The sequence below is a fragment of the Choloepus didactylus genome, chromosome 12 (assembly GCF_015220235.1).
Source record: "Choloepus didactylus isolate mChoDid1 chromosome 12, mChoDid1.pri, whole genome shotgun sequence".
Classification (NCBI taxonomy): domain Eukaryota; kingdom Metazoa; phylum Chordata; class Mammalia; order Pilosa; family Megalonychidae; genus Choloepus; species Choloepus didactylus.
This window is the reverse complement of record NC_051318.1, coordinates 59,518,963-59,538,098: the sequence shown is the minus strand read 5'-3', so window position 1 is coordinate 59,538,098 and position 19,136 is coordinate 59,518,963. Positions and strand designations below refer to the sequence as shown.

Below are 19,136 nucleotides of genomic sequence, written 5' to 3'. Positions count from 1 at the left end.
GAACCCATATGTTTACTTATCAGGCTATGGAGAGCTGTGGAGAAGTTAATGCTACTCAGATTCACCCAGTGAAATACAGAGGATCAGATAAGCTGCAAACCATATGTTCCCTCTCTGGGGAGGGGGCTGCTCAAATTGGAGCAAAGTCAGCGGTCCTTACTTAATATGAACTTTTAGTCTCTCCAGTCTGTATGGGCAGTTTATGAGTGAACCAGGAAAATATCTACAACTAGGTTCATTGGTTCATTATTTCTTTTGTTAAAATTTAGTCCAAGCATTAGAGTACATCTATGTGCCAAGCATTTCTGTAGGCTCTAGGTATATAAAAATATAGTATGATCACCTAGGAAGTTTATAGTTGAGAGGATGGATTGTGGAAATGGAGATATTCCTACTCTGGTGGTTTGTGGGTTTAGGATGAGTTGTGCTCTGGATTAACCTTTTGGCCAACGTAAGGGGGAATAAAAAGCATTAAAAGGCCTGATGTCTCCCTGTATCTTCACTGATTCTTAGATCATGTGGCCACTAGTGTTAGTAAAGGACCATGTAGTTGGATTCCACTCATTGTTTAGCTTAGAACTGAGGCCTGCCTGTTGTATGAAGAAAGAATAAAAGCAGAAGGATTGAAAGTCTGTTATTCTTGTCTTGCTTCCTTTTCCGTGTACTTTCCAGTGCTCTGTGGGTAATGAACATCACTATTTAAGAGTCAAAGATACGTCCTTAGGAGCTGGTGTTTTTGAAGAAATCCTGTTTGTTCATGATGTGGCTTTTGGGGTATTTATTTTCTCTGAGGGAGTCTTCTTGAAGTTCAGGGTTAAAGACTTTGCCTTTGAGTTGGTAACATCTGGGGAAAGGTTAAGTATGAAATTGTCTAGATAAAATGTGTAAAAAGCATGCCCATAATTTTGAGAAGATACTGCTTAAGAATTGAGAAAAGTGCATGAGTGGAATATTTCTGCAGATTCTCCTTTTTCCCACCTAGCCTCTAGAACATTTTCCCTCAGAATATGGAGAATGTTTTGGCTGCATATGTTGTAACTTTTCAACAGTTTTATTTTAAAAATGCTTTACAGTTTGTGAAAGCACTCTGCAAACTTTTGTCTTGCTCTCCTTATGGTCCTGTTTATACATTCCCACACACACTTTTTGTGGTTGTTGTTGTAGATAAATGAGAACACTAAAATACTAAGATGTCAAATATTTGCTCCAAGTCTCAGAACTAATAACTGGAACTCAGGTATCTGGGTTCTTAGTCCAGTGTCCTTTTAGTCTTTTCTTGGTCTTCATTACAATATATTATAGAAAATTACAGTAAAGAAGTATGCTATCAGCCCTCATTGTTAGGTCTCAACCCCTGACATACCCTTGCAATATAATTCTAGTCCTGTGCATTTTTCAGAGTGAGTATTACAAAACTGCTATATATGCTAGCCCAGGGGATGACAAACTGTGGCCATCTCTGGGCCACTGCCTGCTTTTGTATGTGTCTATGACCTCAGAATAGTTCTCACATTTTTAAATGGTTGGAAAAAAAATCAAAAGAACAGTAACGTTTGGTGACACACATAAATTTTATGAAATTCAACTTTCAATGTTACATAAATAAAGTTTAATTTGGGACATGGCCACATGAATTCACTTCTCTGTAGCTGCTCTCATGCTACAATGGCAGAATTGAGTAGTTGTGATAGATATTATATGGTCAACAAAGACTAAAATATATACCAGCCAGCCCTCTTCAGAAAAGGTTTGCTTGACCTCTGTGTAAGCCTCTTACTCTGATCTCTGACTCTCATTGGCATTGAATACAACCTCTGTAGACTCCTGTCTACTCTGCCAGCTTACCCAGGATCTCTGCAATTTCCCAACGTCACCAGTGTTTTCTGTTTTGCTTTCTTCTGTTTCTCTCAACTGTTTATGACCAATTTGGGAACCTTGACATTTCCATGAGTAATATGACCACCACATCGATCTTCAGCTGTCTATACTAATGCACTTTATAGAATCATAAAATTAATACTTGGCTAAGGTTTTCAAACGTTTGGTTTAGGCTTACATGTTGATTAGTGTGTTACAGAGATAGGCTGTCAACACTCACTGGCGCAGTCACTTCTACATGTTTCCATTTACCTTTTTTTCTTGTTAGAGTGGTGACCGTTACTACTTTAAGGAAGTTCTTTCCCCAGGCCTCTGCTTTCTCAGCATATTTATTGCCTTCTAATTTACAGACACAAGAGGCCATAAAACCCACTGTCATTTCCTGAATTCTGTTTTCACCATCATTACCACATTGCTTCAGAGGGAGAGATAACTCTCCCTTTCCAAGCATATTCCTTCCACCTCACATAATCCTTGACCGCACCTCTGTCCCATCCCTTTTGGTCTCCAGGAACTTTCCTCAATGCTTTCCCATTTTCTGTAGACTCATCTCCATGAGTTCCATCTGGTCATTCTGTAAACATGCAGGCCTCCTTTATCCTCAAAACTATCCTCCCTTGAGTCTTTTACTCCTCAAGTTGCAACCCTATTTCTCCTTACTTTTATAGCCAAATTACTTCTTGAAAGAATCATTTCTTTTTTTCTCATCTTTTATTTGTTTGACCTACTGACACTGGTTTCTGCTTTAACTCATCAATGATCTATTGTCATAGCCAACAGCCAGCCTTCTTTCAGTCCTCATCCTATGTAACTTCTCTGCAGTACTTGCCATTATCAACTATACCTGCCTTATTGAAACTCTTCATTTCTTTTGGGGGCCTACTGAATCCTTGAGCCTCCTGATTGTTCCCAAATGGCCTTGCTCAGTCTTTCTTTCTTCCTCCAACCAGCCCTAAATGTTCCTTCCTTTAAACCCCTTCTCTTTTCTGTCCATACAATCTCCTTGGGTGATTTCATTCATGCCTGTGTCTTCATCTAACATCTGTTTGTTGATGTGCCCTGAATCTGTGTCTTTAGTCCTCTTTCCTGAACTCCACCTCCTTTCTGGACACCACTACAAGCATGTTCCATAACCATCTGGAACTCAACTCATTTTCTCCTTTCTTTTAAACATGTTTATCTCATGTTCCCTGTCTTGGTAGATGGCATCAATGTCTAGAAACCGTGGCATTAGCTTTGATTCCTCTCTTTTTTCCACTCCCTAAATTTATTGGGTTACCAGTTGGTTCCACTTTAACTGAAATATGGCTTATTTAACCTGTTCTCACCAAATGTTCTACTAATGCTTTAGTTCCTTACCTTGTGATGTGCCTGGTTTGCTATAAAAGACCCTTAACTGTTCTCCCACTCGTTAGCTACTATGCCCATTTAGTCTATCTTCTGTGGTCATAAAATTCATACCTGATCTTGTCGTCTTCAAAATCAAAATACATTAATTGTATATAGAAATATAGATTGTATATAATAGTGTAGAAACCCATTCCACCAAACACTCCAGCCTTAACTCTTTCCCTGTGTACGCTGCACTTCAGTCCTGACAGTGTTTGCTCTTTCTTGCCTCCATGGCTTTGTACATTATTTCTCTCTTGAGTGGCATTGTACCTCATGGAATAAGCTCCCAAGCATTCAAGGCCCTTATTAAACATAATGACTTCTGGTGAAGTGTTTGGACTCCCTTAGGAAGTTAATCTTTGTATTCACTTTGCTCTGAGTGTGCTTGTTCATGGTGCTTTTCCTGCATTTACTGTTATATTTTACTTCTCAGTCTTCCACAGTAGCTGGTCTTTAGAAAATGGAGTAGGAAGGAGGGGATAAACAATAACCACATTTTATTTATCTCAGTATCCTCAGCATCTGGTATTTTGTAACCACCATAGTGGGTGCCTACTCAAATGTTCATAGGTGAATGGAGACATGAATTAAAAAACTAGGTGGGAGCATAGAGCCAGGCAGCTCTCCCAGAATGTCTGCAGAGGAAGCAGCCTATGTGTCTATGAAAGATATTTTGGGCAGTTGGGCTAAAGACTGTTAATGTTTTTTTGGAGTCTGTTGGCAGAAGGTGAATGAAGGAATGATTCTAGAGATGGTCTATAAATGTCTGGATTGTTTTGGAGCACTTTACATTTTTATGGCTCAGAGATGCAACAGTGTTTTGTCTGTAAAGGTCTAAAAGCTGGTTGTCCAGCTCCTCAAGGCAGAGCCTGGATTGAGAGATGATGTGAAAATATAAATTTGAGTAGCTGCGAAGAGGGCCATGACCAAGGAGGTATAAAACCGTGATTTATTTAGAAAGTAATTCTGTGTGAATTTTAGTAAAATGGATCTAAAATTTGTTTTTAATAAATTTTCACCAGAATTACTAGAAACTGAGGAATGAAAACAGGCATAAGGCTGCTTTAGGCTGATTTCTTCACACTGCCTGCATCATTCCACCCTTGTGGAGTGATAATGACTCTGAGTTACCTGCTTTGCAGGAGGCAGATAATAGAACATGGCAAACTAGAATGAGCCACAGACTCTGCAAGCTGTAATTTTATTCTTTTAAGTCTTATTCTTAGATGAGAAAGGAAAAAGATGGGAGAAGTAGAGAAAAAATCTGGGTTTGTTTTCTGTAGTAATCTTACCCTGATTAGAAATGTGGCCTCCCTGTTAAAAGCCACTAGAAAGAGTGAGTGTATTGCTTCAGCCAGCTCAAGCCAACTCAGATGCTACTTTATTGACAAGATTTACAGAAATTCCACTAAACATAATGTTTTGTGAACTGTCTCTGTGCTTTTAAGAAATAGTGTTTCAAGGATTTGGGGAGGCTTTGCTGCCTTCTTAATGGTTTACTACCAACTAGTATGCTTGGCACAATTTCATTTTAACTGTGCATTGCAATTAAAATGAAGAACTAGATCATGCTAGACAATGCCTCCTAATCTTAGAGTTTAATTCATTTTGAGATGTTAGTTACTCCAATCACAGGTCCTAACCTGTGATATTATATTTATTTATTATTTCATTTATTATAATGAATGATATCATTTAGCTGGAAATTGGCACCCAAAGTTCAACTAGTAGTTTTAGGAAATATTAAAGACTGGCTAGATTGCAAGACTGAAATGTCTTCAAAGATATTATACTACATTGAAGTTATTTTAAGTTTAAGAAATTGGACAAAAATAAAATAACTTAGTTTGAGGTAAGGACTTATTAAAACTTTGACCACATTCAGTATTAATTGTGTGCAAACTGTGTGCCAGATGTCATATTAGGTATTGAATCAGCTCTCTCTTTAGTGAGAATAAAGTGGGAAGTGATCACATTTCCAGAATATATTATAGTGTTGCTTTATTTTTGAACTTTTAGTGTGATACAGTACTCATATTCTGAGGATTATCATTAAGTTTTAATTAGATCAGTTATTTTAATGTGAATTAAGTCATAGTTTTTTTTAGCTTTTGTGAATAAGATTTGATTCTGTGTATGGACTTACACTCAACAAGGATTTGAATACTTACTATTAGTTGGTCACTTAGTAGGTAAAGATGACCAAAGCATGCTAGCAATGTCAGTGTTTCTGGGAAATTTTGTTGTCAAAAGAACAATTTGGGTGGAGTGGAGAGGTATCATTTTCAGTGTATGGAATTTTAAAAATTAGGTTCTTTCTTAAATATACCCTGCTGCTTGTCCTTTGTGACTTTCTTACTATTACTCACTGCAGCATTTCTTTGGGTCATACTTTGCTTAATGTACAAAGATAATTAGATTTCTTGGAATTTACTTTTTAGGGCAGGCAACTTTGAAGATAAAATTTATAAAATAGACTATTATGCATTCTCAGATTTTTTTGCAGTAAGATGAGGTATCAATCAACAACTAAGTATTTTAACACATTCATTTCTATATTAAATACTTAGTCAAGGGAGGCAGAGTAGAACGTTTAACCAGTCAGAATGTATTCTTTATCTGATAGTCTCAGAAGCAGTGGTGGGTGTAAGGAACATGACAGTTGGTAGGTAGAGGGAAGTAGCAAGATGATGTGGAGTACCTTTAAAATTTGTATTTGATAAAAAGCCACTGTAATAATTTCATGGAAGAGAGTTACACAATTAATATATGGCCAATAAACTTTGGTAGTGCTTCTCAAAACAGACTTGTTGAGGGCTGGATATTTGTTGAGGAATGGGTTGCATTAGTCTGGGTGAGAGGTGGCGAGTGCTTTAATTAAGGAAATTGCGGTAGGACTGCAGAGTGCATGCTGAGAGAAGTGTTTAGTTTGGCAGTGTATCATAAGGCATTTGGAAAAGAAACCCATGCCAAGTATAATACATTTAATCTATGCTTCATTATATTTGGACTCAACCCTATGCTCCTCCAGGAGTTGGAATTAAATGAAAAAAGTTTGAGAAACACTTTTCTTGTATATGGAAATTTGGAGTAGGAGTACAGAAAAATTTAACTGTTGTTCAGAAGTTACTCTATCACTCATCTTCTTCTTTGGCAAGATTGTCTTGCGCTTTCTGTGGGTCATTTTGATCAATGAGTCTCTCAGATAATGTAATATCCTTATGTGAAAAAAATCCATCAAATTAGTTGATTGAAAAAAATAAAGTTGTCTTTCAAAAAAGTTCTCAGTTTTTAAAATCGTTTGTAAAAACCCTTCCTGTTAAAAACTCTTCAGATTCTTTAAAAACTCTTCAAATTCTTTAGCAACTTAGTGAAGAATAGCTAGGATGCGGTAGCTTCCGCTCCTTGTTCCCCATCCTCCACTGCAAACTTGGGCACTGATACAGCAGCGTTGTTTTGTTAGCTTGCTGCTACAATAATGCTCTTCCCTCTTTTCAAAAGCCTCAAGGCTGGAGGACAATGTGGAGCATTCTTTCTTGCAATAGATGCTAATTGTGTTCTTAGTTGGATCTTGCTGTCATCGCCACAATAACTGTGTCGTTGTGCTTCAGGGGCCCGTTCACAGTAGTTATTGTGCAGAATAATGAATGCTGTTTACTTGTGATTCGTCCTTGCCTGCATCTGTGGATGAGAACACGCAGTCACTGTAATTTGCCTGGTGAATGATCAGAATGGTATAAAATAACATCATCCGTTAAGTAAGTTAATGGCCACAAAGAACTACTGAATGTTTTTAATATAGAATTTTTAATGAGAAGCTTTGAATAATAGAGATTTAGATGAGAAGATTGTGTTACACATCAACCCCTATTTTTCAGTGTATTTTGGGATCAAGTTTACATATCTAGAAGTGAGAGAGAGGGCCAGCTCCGCACGCCTGTGCTCTGGCTCAGATCGGGAATGGCTGCTTAACCACAGCAAATTACATGTTGGACAAGTGATGTGACTGGTGTCAATTAGGAACTAGGCTTTGTGGCAGTGTCCCCCTTCGTGAAACTCGGGGATTCTAAACGCATTATCATTATGCATTTAGAATCCTTGCCTAGTTCTTTCACCTACATCAGGAAAAGATTTTTTTTAATTGTAATTGGTGGAATGTGATGGCACTGGCCCTTATCTCAAGGATTCTTGTTAAAGTAAAAGGGAACATTCTCTTTTAAATAACCTTGATGCTAAGAATTCCAATTTTGGAGCTGATTGTTTTTTTGACTAGCCACATCTCATAGTTTCTTTTTCTCCATTCCACTGCTTACTTTTCAGTAGTTTTCAGCTGTTTGAAAAGAGCATTGCTCTTTAGAAGTGATCTGGGAGGAATGCATTTCAGAGCAGTCCTTTTTATACTCGTTCCTTCTGGTTTATCATATTTCCAACAAATATAAACCACGTTTTTGACTGAAGTGAAGTTTTACCTAATTCATACTTCTTACTAATTCCTTCCCATGCTGCTTAGGATGTGATTAAATTATTGCTTTTCAGAAGAGTGATTTTTGACTAGCACCATGGTCGGTCGTATCCTGTGATGGGAGAGTAAACGATGCTTGGTATGGCTTACTCAACTGTTTGCTTGTTAGGTTCTTTTTCATGACCCCAAGAACTTAGAATTAGCAAGGAAGTGTTAATATTGGAGGGGGAAATAATTTTTAGAACAATGTAAGAATTAGATTCTCTGTACATTGCACCTAAAATTATTTTTTATCCCTTATTTTAATTCAATATCAAAATAGTGTTAAAGTAATCACACGGATAATCCTACCTTTGAAAATTACATAAATGATAGGTGCTCAGTGCAGAAAATTTGGAAATATTAAAATCAAAACAGAAAAATCTAGCAGATCACCAATGATCTTTACATCCTGCCATCTAAAATAGCAATTAAGTTTCGATGTATATACTTGTTGTTATATTGTAGTCTGTTTTTTCCATAAATCTTGTTTTGGACTAAAGGCAATTCAGAACTGTAATAGTCATTTTAAGTTTCTTACATAATAAGAGAACAAGTTTCCCATAAAAGGTTTTCCGATCAACACTTTCTGATTTTAAATGGGTGGAAAATAAGCCTTGGAAAAAAAAATAAGAGGATTGAAAATAGTTAATATTAAGAACACAATGCAATTTCTAAGAATTACCAGTTTCTTTGGCTTTTTCTTTTGAAACTAACTTTTTACATTATTACAGAACACTTAATTCTTTGTTCTGAAATAGAAAATAGAAAACATTTCTAATGTAGAAATTCAAAGTAAATTTTCGTTTTCCTTTAGGCATATTGGCTTTAACCAAGGTGACACTGATTTATTTTTCTAAATGGATGTATAAATTGGACCCTAATTCAAAAATTGCCTATTTTTACATTTTTTTTCCTTAGATAAACTGGAAGTCAACATATTCTTATGAAAGATTTGTCTTTTCATTTTTTAAAAAAATCTCTTCCTTTTCTCCCTCTGACAATCGAAACCTGCTCCCGTATAGCTAACTGGTACTGTTTTCTGCTTCTATGACAGCTGGCCGATGGCGGAATCTCTTCTCTTCAACTGTTTCCCTGGCTTTTCCTTATAGTCCTGTTGCAAGACTCAGCCCTTATAGCAATGGCTTTAATACTCCCAGCCTCTCTAAAACCTCAACTAAAGCAATACTAACACCTGAAAGAACAGGTAATATTTCAATTTCTTAACTAGTTGCTTGCTCTGTAATTCATGTCACTAAACATAGCTGAAACATCCATCTTCCATTGAAAAGCTTGAGGGTAACATAATGGAGAGTTTGTGCTGATCCTTACTTTGGGTACCACTGATCGCTACTGATCTCAATTCTATGTGGTAGGCAGTTGTTCCTCTGTAGCAAAAACATACGTATGTGGTTTAGTGTTTCTAAAAACCTAATGTGCTTTTAAAATTAAATGCCAAAAAACAATTGAAGTAGTTTGTTAGGATTCACGATTGTCTGTAAGTCTTTCATTTTATATGTACATCTATTTTAAATTTTGTCTTTTCTAGTAGCTTTTTATAGATAGTGGCATTTTGTGAAATGAGGGTTTTGCCATTTCCATATTTATCTCAGTGTTGGTGTGATTCCATTCCTACAGCTTTCTTCCTTGATTCTCCTATCTCAAGCCATTGCCCTTTCCCTTTAATGAGTGGCTACAAGTTTCCATGTCTATGCTCTGGTCTAAATTATGAAGGTTTCACACATGTTTCTGTGTATGTATGTGTGCCTTTTACCTGCGATATTCTTACCCATTTATTGTGCTGCTGTTTTTATCTATTAAATATAATAGATTGTTTTAATTTAAAAATATACAGTCAATTACTTCTAGAGACAAGTATGTCTGATTACTAATTTACATTGCACATGAATATGTATTCTGATATCTCTTTAGAGATATACTTATCCAATGGGATATAGATGCTAACAATAACAACTGTTTAAAATGATGAAAATTGAATTTGAAAAGAATAGAAAATGAATTGTTTTATATATGTATTATGAACATATGAAGATAGGTGTATTGCGTGACCATTAGATAGATGGTGATGGTGGTATTCATTTTTTGACTTTATGAAACCAGGAAAAAATTACTAGTGTTCACATGTGAACTGCAAAGCATATATACACATCAGATCTTTAGACTAAATAATAGACATATTTGCTTTATCTTTTAGGTTATACTTCCAGGGGCTCTCCTCTCAGTCCCCAGTCATCTATAGACAGTGAGCTGAGTACTTCAGAATTGGAGGATGATTCCATCTCCATGGGATATAAATTACAAGACCTCACTGATGTTCAGATCATGGCTCGTCTGCAAGAAGAAAGTATGTTCTTTTTAACTAGAAACATGAGGTTTCCACTTGAAATTTAAGAGGGTGATTTGGGCATTTCTCCTTAGGTAATCTGCAAACAACTAGATTCTTTGTCTCATGCTATCTTACTTTGTGAGTAGAGCAGTTATCTGCTCTCACACTCTTTGAGCATCATAAGGTATTAGAACTTACTCTATCAAAATATCTGGCCATATAGACATTGTTGGCACAGCCACTCTGGAAAACAGTTTGGCAGTGTCTTAAAAGCTAAACATGGAATTTTCATGTGACCCAGCAAAGAGTAGTCTTGAACATTTATCCCAGAGAAGTGGAAATTTATGTTCACATAAAACTTACATAAAAGGTTCAGGTTCATAGTAGGTTATTTGTAATAGTCTGAAACTGGAATCAGCCCATATGTCCTTCTCTAGGTAAATGGCTAAACAGTCTTTGGTACACCCACACCCACATTGAAACACCACTTAGCAATGAAAAGGAACAGACTATTGACATATGCAACATCTTGGATGAATTTCCAGGAAATTACACCAAGAGGTTGCATACTAAATAATCCATTTATATAATATTTTTGAAATGACAAAATTTTAGAAATGGAGACCCGATTAGTGGTTGCTAGGCATTGGTGATAGGAAGGGAGGGAAATAGATGTGGTTATAAAAGATAGATGTGGTGTTAGAACTGTTTTTTTTAGTATTTTGACTGGTGAATACATGAACCTACAGGTTATAAAATTATATAGAACTTAATACATATACATGCATATGAGTTTAACTAGAGAAATCTGAATAAGATGAATAGATTACATCTATGCCAGTATCCTGGTTGTGATATTCTATACTTTTGCAAAATGTTATCATTGGGGAGAAAAGGGAAAATTACATAAGGGATTGCTCTTTATTATATTTTACAACTGTATTGAGCCTTTGGCTGTCACTGAGCCCCTGTGATTGGTATGTGCAAGCATACAGAGTGGTCATCCGGAAATCAGAGTGACCTGTGATGGACCTTTGGCAAGCTGTGCACAATCACAGCCTGGTCACTAACTGCTAGTGCACCTAAATGAAAAAATCTGGTGAGTCCTTCTGGCTCTGTGGGTTGAATCCCCTACAGCAAAAGTTACCAGAAGCAGAAAAGCTGCATGAAAAGAGGAAATTGAACCACTGTAAGGCAAGGTGAGCACAGGGCTTAAAGCTGGAAAAGGCAGCCCAGAGTGAGGGAGAGGAGTTGAGCAAATCATAGCTGCTGAGGAGGAAAATTTGTATAAAAGCAAAGAGAACAACCTGGGACCCCTGGAGGAGGAACAAAGGAAAGGAAATCCTTTTCTGGATGGGAAACAGTAAAACATAATAGGATAATCTTAAAAGTTACTGTGCATGCTCAGGGCAAGAGGCAGTTGCTGAAAGACCTGAGGAAATCCAAACTGTTAAACATGGGCTGCTCTAAAGGTTCAGTATATGCTGGACCAAGTGTTGACGAGCCTTAATACACAGCTAATCTACACTGAGGCCCTAAGCAAAAGGGAGAAACTGACTTCTCGAGTTAGCATGTCGAAACAGTCAAATGAGCAGACATCAACAAATGATCACAAGCCATACAAAGAAACAGGAGGAGATGGGTCAGTCAAGGGAACAAATTAAAACTTCAGAGGAAACACAGACAGCAGAGCAACTAATCAGACATTCAGTCCATTCTCCTAAATCAATTCAAAGAGCTAAAGGAAAATATGTATAGAAATAAACTAAATTTGGATATAGAACTAAAGGATATAAGGAAGATGATGAACAGAAAGGAAGAATTAAGTTTTTAAAAAGAAAATAGAAGAACTTAAAGGGAAAAACACCTTAATGGAGATTAAAAATAAAAGTGTACAACAACAGATTTGTTCAGGCAGAAGAAAGAACCAGTGAATTAGAAGGCAGGACAAGCAAAATCATACAATCAAAAGATCAGATAGAGAATGAAAAAAAAGTGAGCCAGAACCTAAGGGACCTGTGGGAACATACCAACATATACATTATGGGAGTTCCAGAAGGAGAGGAGGAGGAAAAGGAACTAGAAAGAGTTTTTGAGGTAGAAATGTCCAAAAATTTCTCAAATATTTTGAAAGAGATGAGGATACATGTCTAAGAAGTGCAACAAATGCCAAACAGGATAAACTCTAACAGACCTGCCCTAACAGACAATTGAAATGTTGATTGGCAAAGTTAAAGAGAATTCTGAAAGCAGCAGGTAAAAGCAATTTGTCACACATGAGGGATCTTCAGTAAGACCAAGTACCAATTTCTTACCAGAAACAATGGAGGCAAGAAGCCAGCAGGATGACATATTTAAGGTACTGAAAGAGGAAAAACTGCCAGTTAAAAATTCTTTATCCAGCAAAAATGTCCTTCAAACATGAGGGAGAGCTTAAGACATTCATGGAAAAAAAATGTGCGAGTTCATCGCCGAGAGACCTGCCCTACAAAAAAGGCTAAAGAAAATTCTTCAGAGTGAAAGGAGAGGATAGGAGATAGTAGCGTGGAGCACAATGAAGTAAAGATCTCCAGCAAAGGTAATTGTGTGGGTGAATCAAAGCCCAGTAGTGTGGTATCCTCAGTATGTTACTCTGTTTATTTCCTGTAAGATTAAAAATCCAATTGGGTATGAAATAAAAAGAATGTGTGACAGGGACAATATAGAGGGGAAACAGGATGGGTGGGATATAGGAGTAGAGACTGTATATGCTATTGAGGTTAAGTTGGAATCTTTTCAAATGATTATAGACTTAGGTTGTTTAATACAAACCTCAGGGTAAACACAAAGTATTTAAACTATATTCAGAATCAGGAATGAGAAAAGGTTCATCAATTACTTCATAAAAGATTGTCTATATACAAAATAAAGCTGCAATAAAAAAAGACTAAAACATATATGATGTTTAAGAATGGACAAAATGGCTGAAATAAGGCCTGACTTACCTGTAATTACACTGAATATAAATGGATTAAACTTCCCAATCAACAGACAAGGATTGGCAGAATGGTTACAAAAGTACGATCCAACTATATGATGTTTACAATGACTCACCTTAGACATAAAGGAACAAGTAGGTTGAAACAGTGAAAGGATGGGAAAAAATGTTCCATGCAAATAGTAATCAAAAGAGAGCTTGAGTACTTATACTAATATCAGACAAAATAGACTTTAATTTGTAAATTAAAGACACAAATGGCACTGTATATTAATAAAAGGGTCAGTTCACTAAGAAGAAATGTCATAAACATTTTCAAACCTAACCACAGTGCCCCAAAATACATGAGAAAAACATTGACAAAACTGAAGGGTGAAATAGACACCTTTACAATAATAGTTAAGACTTTAACGTACCACTTTCATCAATGGATAGAACATCTAGACAGAAGATCAACAAGGAAATGGAGAATTTGAACAATACTGTAAATGAACTAGAGCTAGCAGGGATGTACAGAACACTGTACACTGAACATACATATTCTTAGCGCACGTGGATCATATTCCAGGATAGATCACATTAGGTCACAAAACAAGCCTTAATAAATTTAAGAAGATTGAAATTATACAAAGCAGCTTCTCTGACCATAATGGAATGAAGCTAAAAATCAGTAACAGAGGGAGAACTGGAAAATCCACAAATAAATGCAAGTTAAATAATATACTCTTAAGTAATCAATTGTTCAAGGAGGAAATCACAAGAGAAATCAGGAAATATCTTGAGACAAAACATTAAAACTTATGGGACACAGTGAAGGCAGTGCTCAGAGGGAAACTTATAGTGCTAAATGCTTACATTAAAGAGAAGAAAGAGCTCAAATCACAGACCTAACTGGAAAAACTAGAAAAAGAAAAGCAAACTAAACCCAAAGCAAGCAGGAAAGAAATAACGAAGATTGGAGCAGAGATTAAATGAAATTGAGGCTAAAAACCCAATGGAGAGAATCAATAAAATTGACAAAACTTTAGCTAGACTGACTAAAAACAAAGACTTGGAAGAGGCAAATAACTAAAATCAGGTATGAAATGGGGAACATTACTACTGACCCTGATTGTTAGAGGATAGTTTGAACAATTGTATGCCAACAAATTAGATAACCTAGATGGAGTGGACAGATTCCTAGAAGCACACAAACTGCCTACACTGACTCAAGAATAAATAGACAGTAACAGACCAATAACAAGTAAAGAGATTGAATCAATTATCAAAAGCCTGCCAACAAAGAAAAGCCCAGGCCAGAAGATTTCACTTGTGAATTCTACCAAACATTCCAAGAAGAATTAATGCCAGTACTGCTCAGACTCTTTCAAAAAATTGAGGAGGAGGCAATACTTCCCAACATATTCTGTGAGGCTAGCATCACCCTAATACCAAAGCTAGATAAAGATATCACAAGAAAGGAAAATTTAAGATCAATATCCTTCATGAATATAGATGCAAAAATCCTTAACAAAATACTAGCAAACTCAGTCCAACAACACATTAAAAGAATTATACATTGTGATCAAGTGGGGTTTATCCCAGGTATGCAAGGTTGGTTCAACAAAGAAAATCAGTTAATGTAATTTGCCATATTAATAGAATGAAGGGAAAAATCTGATGATCATCTCAATTAATGTGGAAAAGGTGTGTTGCAAAATTTAATACCCCTTTCTGATAAAAACACTCAGACAACTAGGGATAGAAGGAAACATTCTTAACGTGTTGAAGGGCGTAATGAAAAACGTATAGCTAACATCGTAATCAATGGTGAAAGACTGAAAGCTTTCCCTTTAAGGTCATGTATAAAACATGTATGCCCACTGTCATTCAATGTTCTGCTGAAAGTTCTACCCAGAAAGTTAAGCAAGGGCATGAAATAAAAGACATCCAAACACGTAAAGGAAGAATTAAAACTTTTCTCTATTTGTAGATGACATAATCCTGTATACAGAAACCCTGAAGAATCCAAAATAAAGCTATTAGAGCTAATAAATGAATTCAGCAAAATGGCAGGGTACAAGATGAGCATGTAAAAATCAGTGGTGTTCCTATACACTAGTGAAGAACAATCCAAAGAAGGAAATTAAGAAAAAAAATCCATTTACAGTAGCAACTAAAAGAATCAATATATAGGAATAACTTTAACCAGAGGTGTAAAGGACTTGCACATGGAAACTCTAAAACACTAGTGAAAGAAATTAAAGAATACTTAAGCAGATAGGATTTGCCACGTTTACAGATTGGAAGAGTAAATATTGGTAATATGTCTATTCTTCCCAAGGCAATTTACAGATTCAGTGCCATCTGAATCTAAGTTTCAACAGCCTTCTTTTCAGAAATGGAGAAACCAGTCATCGAAGTATATGGAAAAGTTACGGGCCCTTAGTAGCCAAAACCATCTCGAAAGAGAATGAAGTTGGAGGATTCACATGTCCCGGTTTTAAAACTTATTACAAAGCCACTAGGACAGACATTTAGGGCAATGGAATTGAATTTATATTTCAGAAATAAACCATCACATCTATGGCCAATTTCTGACAAGGGTGCAAAGTCCACTCAGTGAGTTAAAAATATTCTCTTCAACAAATGGTGCTGGGAAAACTGGATCTCCATAAGCAAAAGAATGAAAGTGGACCCTTACCTCACAGCATGAACAAAAATGAACTCAAAATGGATCAAAGACCTAGATATAAGAACTGAAACTATAAAACTGGAAGAAAACATATGGAAACATTTTCAGGACCTTGTGTTAGGTAGTGGTTTCTTAGACTTGATTTAGACCAGAAGTACATACAACAAAATAAAAAATAGATAAATAGAATTTAATCAAAATTTAAATCCTTTGTACATCAAAGGACTTCATCAAGAAAATAAAAAGACAGCCTACAAAATGGGATAAAATACTTGGAAACCATTTATCTGAAAGGAGTTTAACATCCAGGATACATAAAGAACTCTTACATCTCAACAAGAAAAAGTCAACCCACCTAAAAATTGGAAAGAAGACAGAATAGATATTTCTCCAAAGGCAGTATACAAATGGCCAGTAAGTACATGAAATGATGTTCAGTGTCATTAGCTATTAGGGAAATGTAAATCAAAATCACAATGAGATACCATTTCACTCCCACTAGAATTGCTGCTATTAAAACACCACCACCACCACCAAAAAAAAAAAAAGAAGGAAAAAGAAAGTAAGTGTTGGAGAGGATGCAGAGAAATAGGAACATTTATTCATTGTTGGTGGGAATGTAAAATGGTATAGTAGCTGTGGGAATAGTTTGGTGGTTCCTCAGAAAGTTAAGTTTAGAATTACCAAATGACCCATAATCTCACTTCTCAGTACATAATTGAAAGCAGGGACTCAAATAGATATTTTCACACTGATGTTCATAGTGCTACTCTTCACAGTTGCCAAAGGTGGAAGCAACCCCAGTGTTCATCAACAGATGAATGGATAAATAAAATGTTGTATATACATACTATGGAATATTATTTGGCTGTAAAAAGGAATGATGTTCTGATGAATGCTACAACATGGATAGGCCTTGAAGGCATAATGTAGATGAAATAAGCCAGAAATGAAAGGACAAATATTATATGATCTCACTTATGTAAAATAAGCAGAATATGCTAAGTCTTATAGTCAGAAACTAAAATAGAGGTTACCAGGGACCAGGTCAGTGAAGGGAATGGGGAATTAATTTTTATTTGGAACCGAGTTTTTGTTTGGGGTGATGGAAAAGTTTTAGCAATGGATGATGTTCATAGAAGCACAACTTTTTGAATGTAATAAACACCACTGAAATTGTACAACACAGAGTGAACTCTAATGGAAACAGTGAGTAAATAGCATAATTATAATAACATTGTTCCAGCAGTTATATCAAAAGCACCACACTAATGCAAAATGTTAGTAAGAGGGAAAAACTGTGTGTGTGAGGATGGGGCATATGGGAACTCTGTACTTTCTGTGTGATTTTTCTGTAAACCTACAACTGCTTTAATAAAAAAAAATACTTTGATACACTTCTCAGGGTGAATAATTGTGGAAAGTAGATAATTGAAAATGGGACTGTTAATCAGTAGTTCTTCATTAAAGTCACAGCATGTAATCTGGTAGTGAACCATTTCAAGGGCACCATTGTATCAAGAGGCAGGATGAGATGTAGAGCACAGAAATGGGCTAAGCTTGTTTTGGAATTATTTTTTCAGTTTTCTTTTCCTAAGTGGAAACAGCTTGTATCAGTTAAACATTACAATTTGCTTCTTTCTGAATTAGTCAAGGTTACAATGAGAAATGTGGTAATCATGCTTATGTAGAATTTAATAAGATATGTTTTGAGAGAAAAGTCACTATTTTATATCATTATTTAGTAATGGTAACTTTAAATCCTCTTTCTAAATGTATGGCTAAAAGATCGAATGTCCATCTCAGAAGGTAATAGCCAGGGATAGACTACTTTCAAAAAAAAAAAAAATTGTGGTATTGGCAATGAGGTGGACTAACTAGAAACTTGCAGTTTTGACTATTTCATACAGTTGCCATTTAGGATGACCCAAAACTATTGAAGATTGAACTGTCAGCATGCCTTTGCACGAGATAATGTTAGTAACACAAATGAACCAAGGAGAGATGACCTCATTAGAAAATACTTGTACCTCAAGTTTTGAGTTTTCATTTGACTTTTAAAGTTGGGGTGGGGGTTGGGAAGCAGGAAGAGTTTCATACTTGGGCAGAGAGTTGATTATTTTAATTGTTTTAACTTATAGCAAACTGTTAATAATGATGAATAGTTTTCCTAAGTAGTTCTCCAGATTTGAGAAGGGATTATGGAAGAAATTGATAAATTTTTATTTATGAGCTCTTCTTTTTCTAGTTTTTCCAGGTGTGAGGTTAGCTCTTTTCTGGGTGTAACCTTGAGCTCTTTCTTCTTCTTCCCTTTGTGTGTGTGTGTGTGTGGGGGGGGTAGTCGTCTTTTTTAACGTAAGCATGTACTTATTCTTTCCTGAAATTAGGGAAGTCCATTTGTTAGGCATTTGTTTAGTAGCTACATGTGTTTATTTTCTTGGGATGTAATAAGCTAAGAACCAAGATAATAAGTTTCTATTTGAATTGTTTGTTTGGTACAAATTCTCTTCTAATATTTAATTGAGAAGAATCTCACAAAATAATATTTATTTTTTTTAGGTCTCAGGCAAGATTATGCTTCTACATCAGCATCTGTGTCAAGACATAGTTCCAGTGTGTCACTGAATTCAGGAAAAAAAGGGACATGTAGTGATCAAGAATATGATCGATACAGCCTGGAGGATGAGGAAGAATTTGATAATTTACCACCACCTCAACCTCGTCTCCCAAGATGTTCACCTTTCCAAAGAGGGATTCCACACTCACAGACTTTCTCTAGCATTCGCGAGTGTAGGAGGAACCCCAGTTCCCAGTATTTTCCTTCAAATAATTACCAGCACCAACAGTATTATTCGCCTCAAGCCCAAACTCCAGATCAGCAACCAAATAGGACAAATGGAGGTAGGTTCTATGCCTTTTTGGTATTTGATACATGGCCAAAAAAAAAAAAAATGCTTTAAGGGTCAGTATAAATAATTGATAAGTGTTTCCTGGATTTGAATTGCTGGGTTGGAATTCATGGTTGATATTCACGGTAATGGGAGATTGATTTGTTCTAATGTATATAGTCAACATGATGGGTTGGAGTGCATGTCATTCTCTTGTATTTTTCTCTATGTCCTTTTTCATCATTTATTTTCCTCTCCCACTCCCAGGATTAATACTCATTGACTTTCAAGGATTATATGAAGAACAGCATTAAATTTTATAAGTCATGTAACATTCTGAACCTGAATTATTATTTTTTTCTTTCATAATTGAGATTTTATTTGAAGATCACACAGACATTATGAACAAATTGTATATCATTCTTATTGTATGCACTAAAAAATCTAAAAAGCTATGTAGTCGTAAGTCTTTTCTAAAG

At 35.9% G+C, this 19,136-nt stretch overlaps 1 protein-coding gene across 1 annotated transcript in view; it reads left to right on the top strand.

Annotated features, from left to right (window-relative positions):
* The window catches only part of SLAIN1 (SLAIN motif family member 1), a 79,883-nt gene that overhangs the window by 48,740 nt on the left and 12,007 nt on the right, over positions 1 to 19,136 (top strand). The window contains 3 exon segments of the mRNA XM_037799960.1: positions 8,829 to 8,978; positions 9,987 to 10,136; positions 18,329 to 18,670. Coding sequence (XP_037655888.1) covers positions 8,829 to 8,978; positions 9,987 to 10,136; positions 18,329 to 18,670 — 642 coding nt within the window.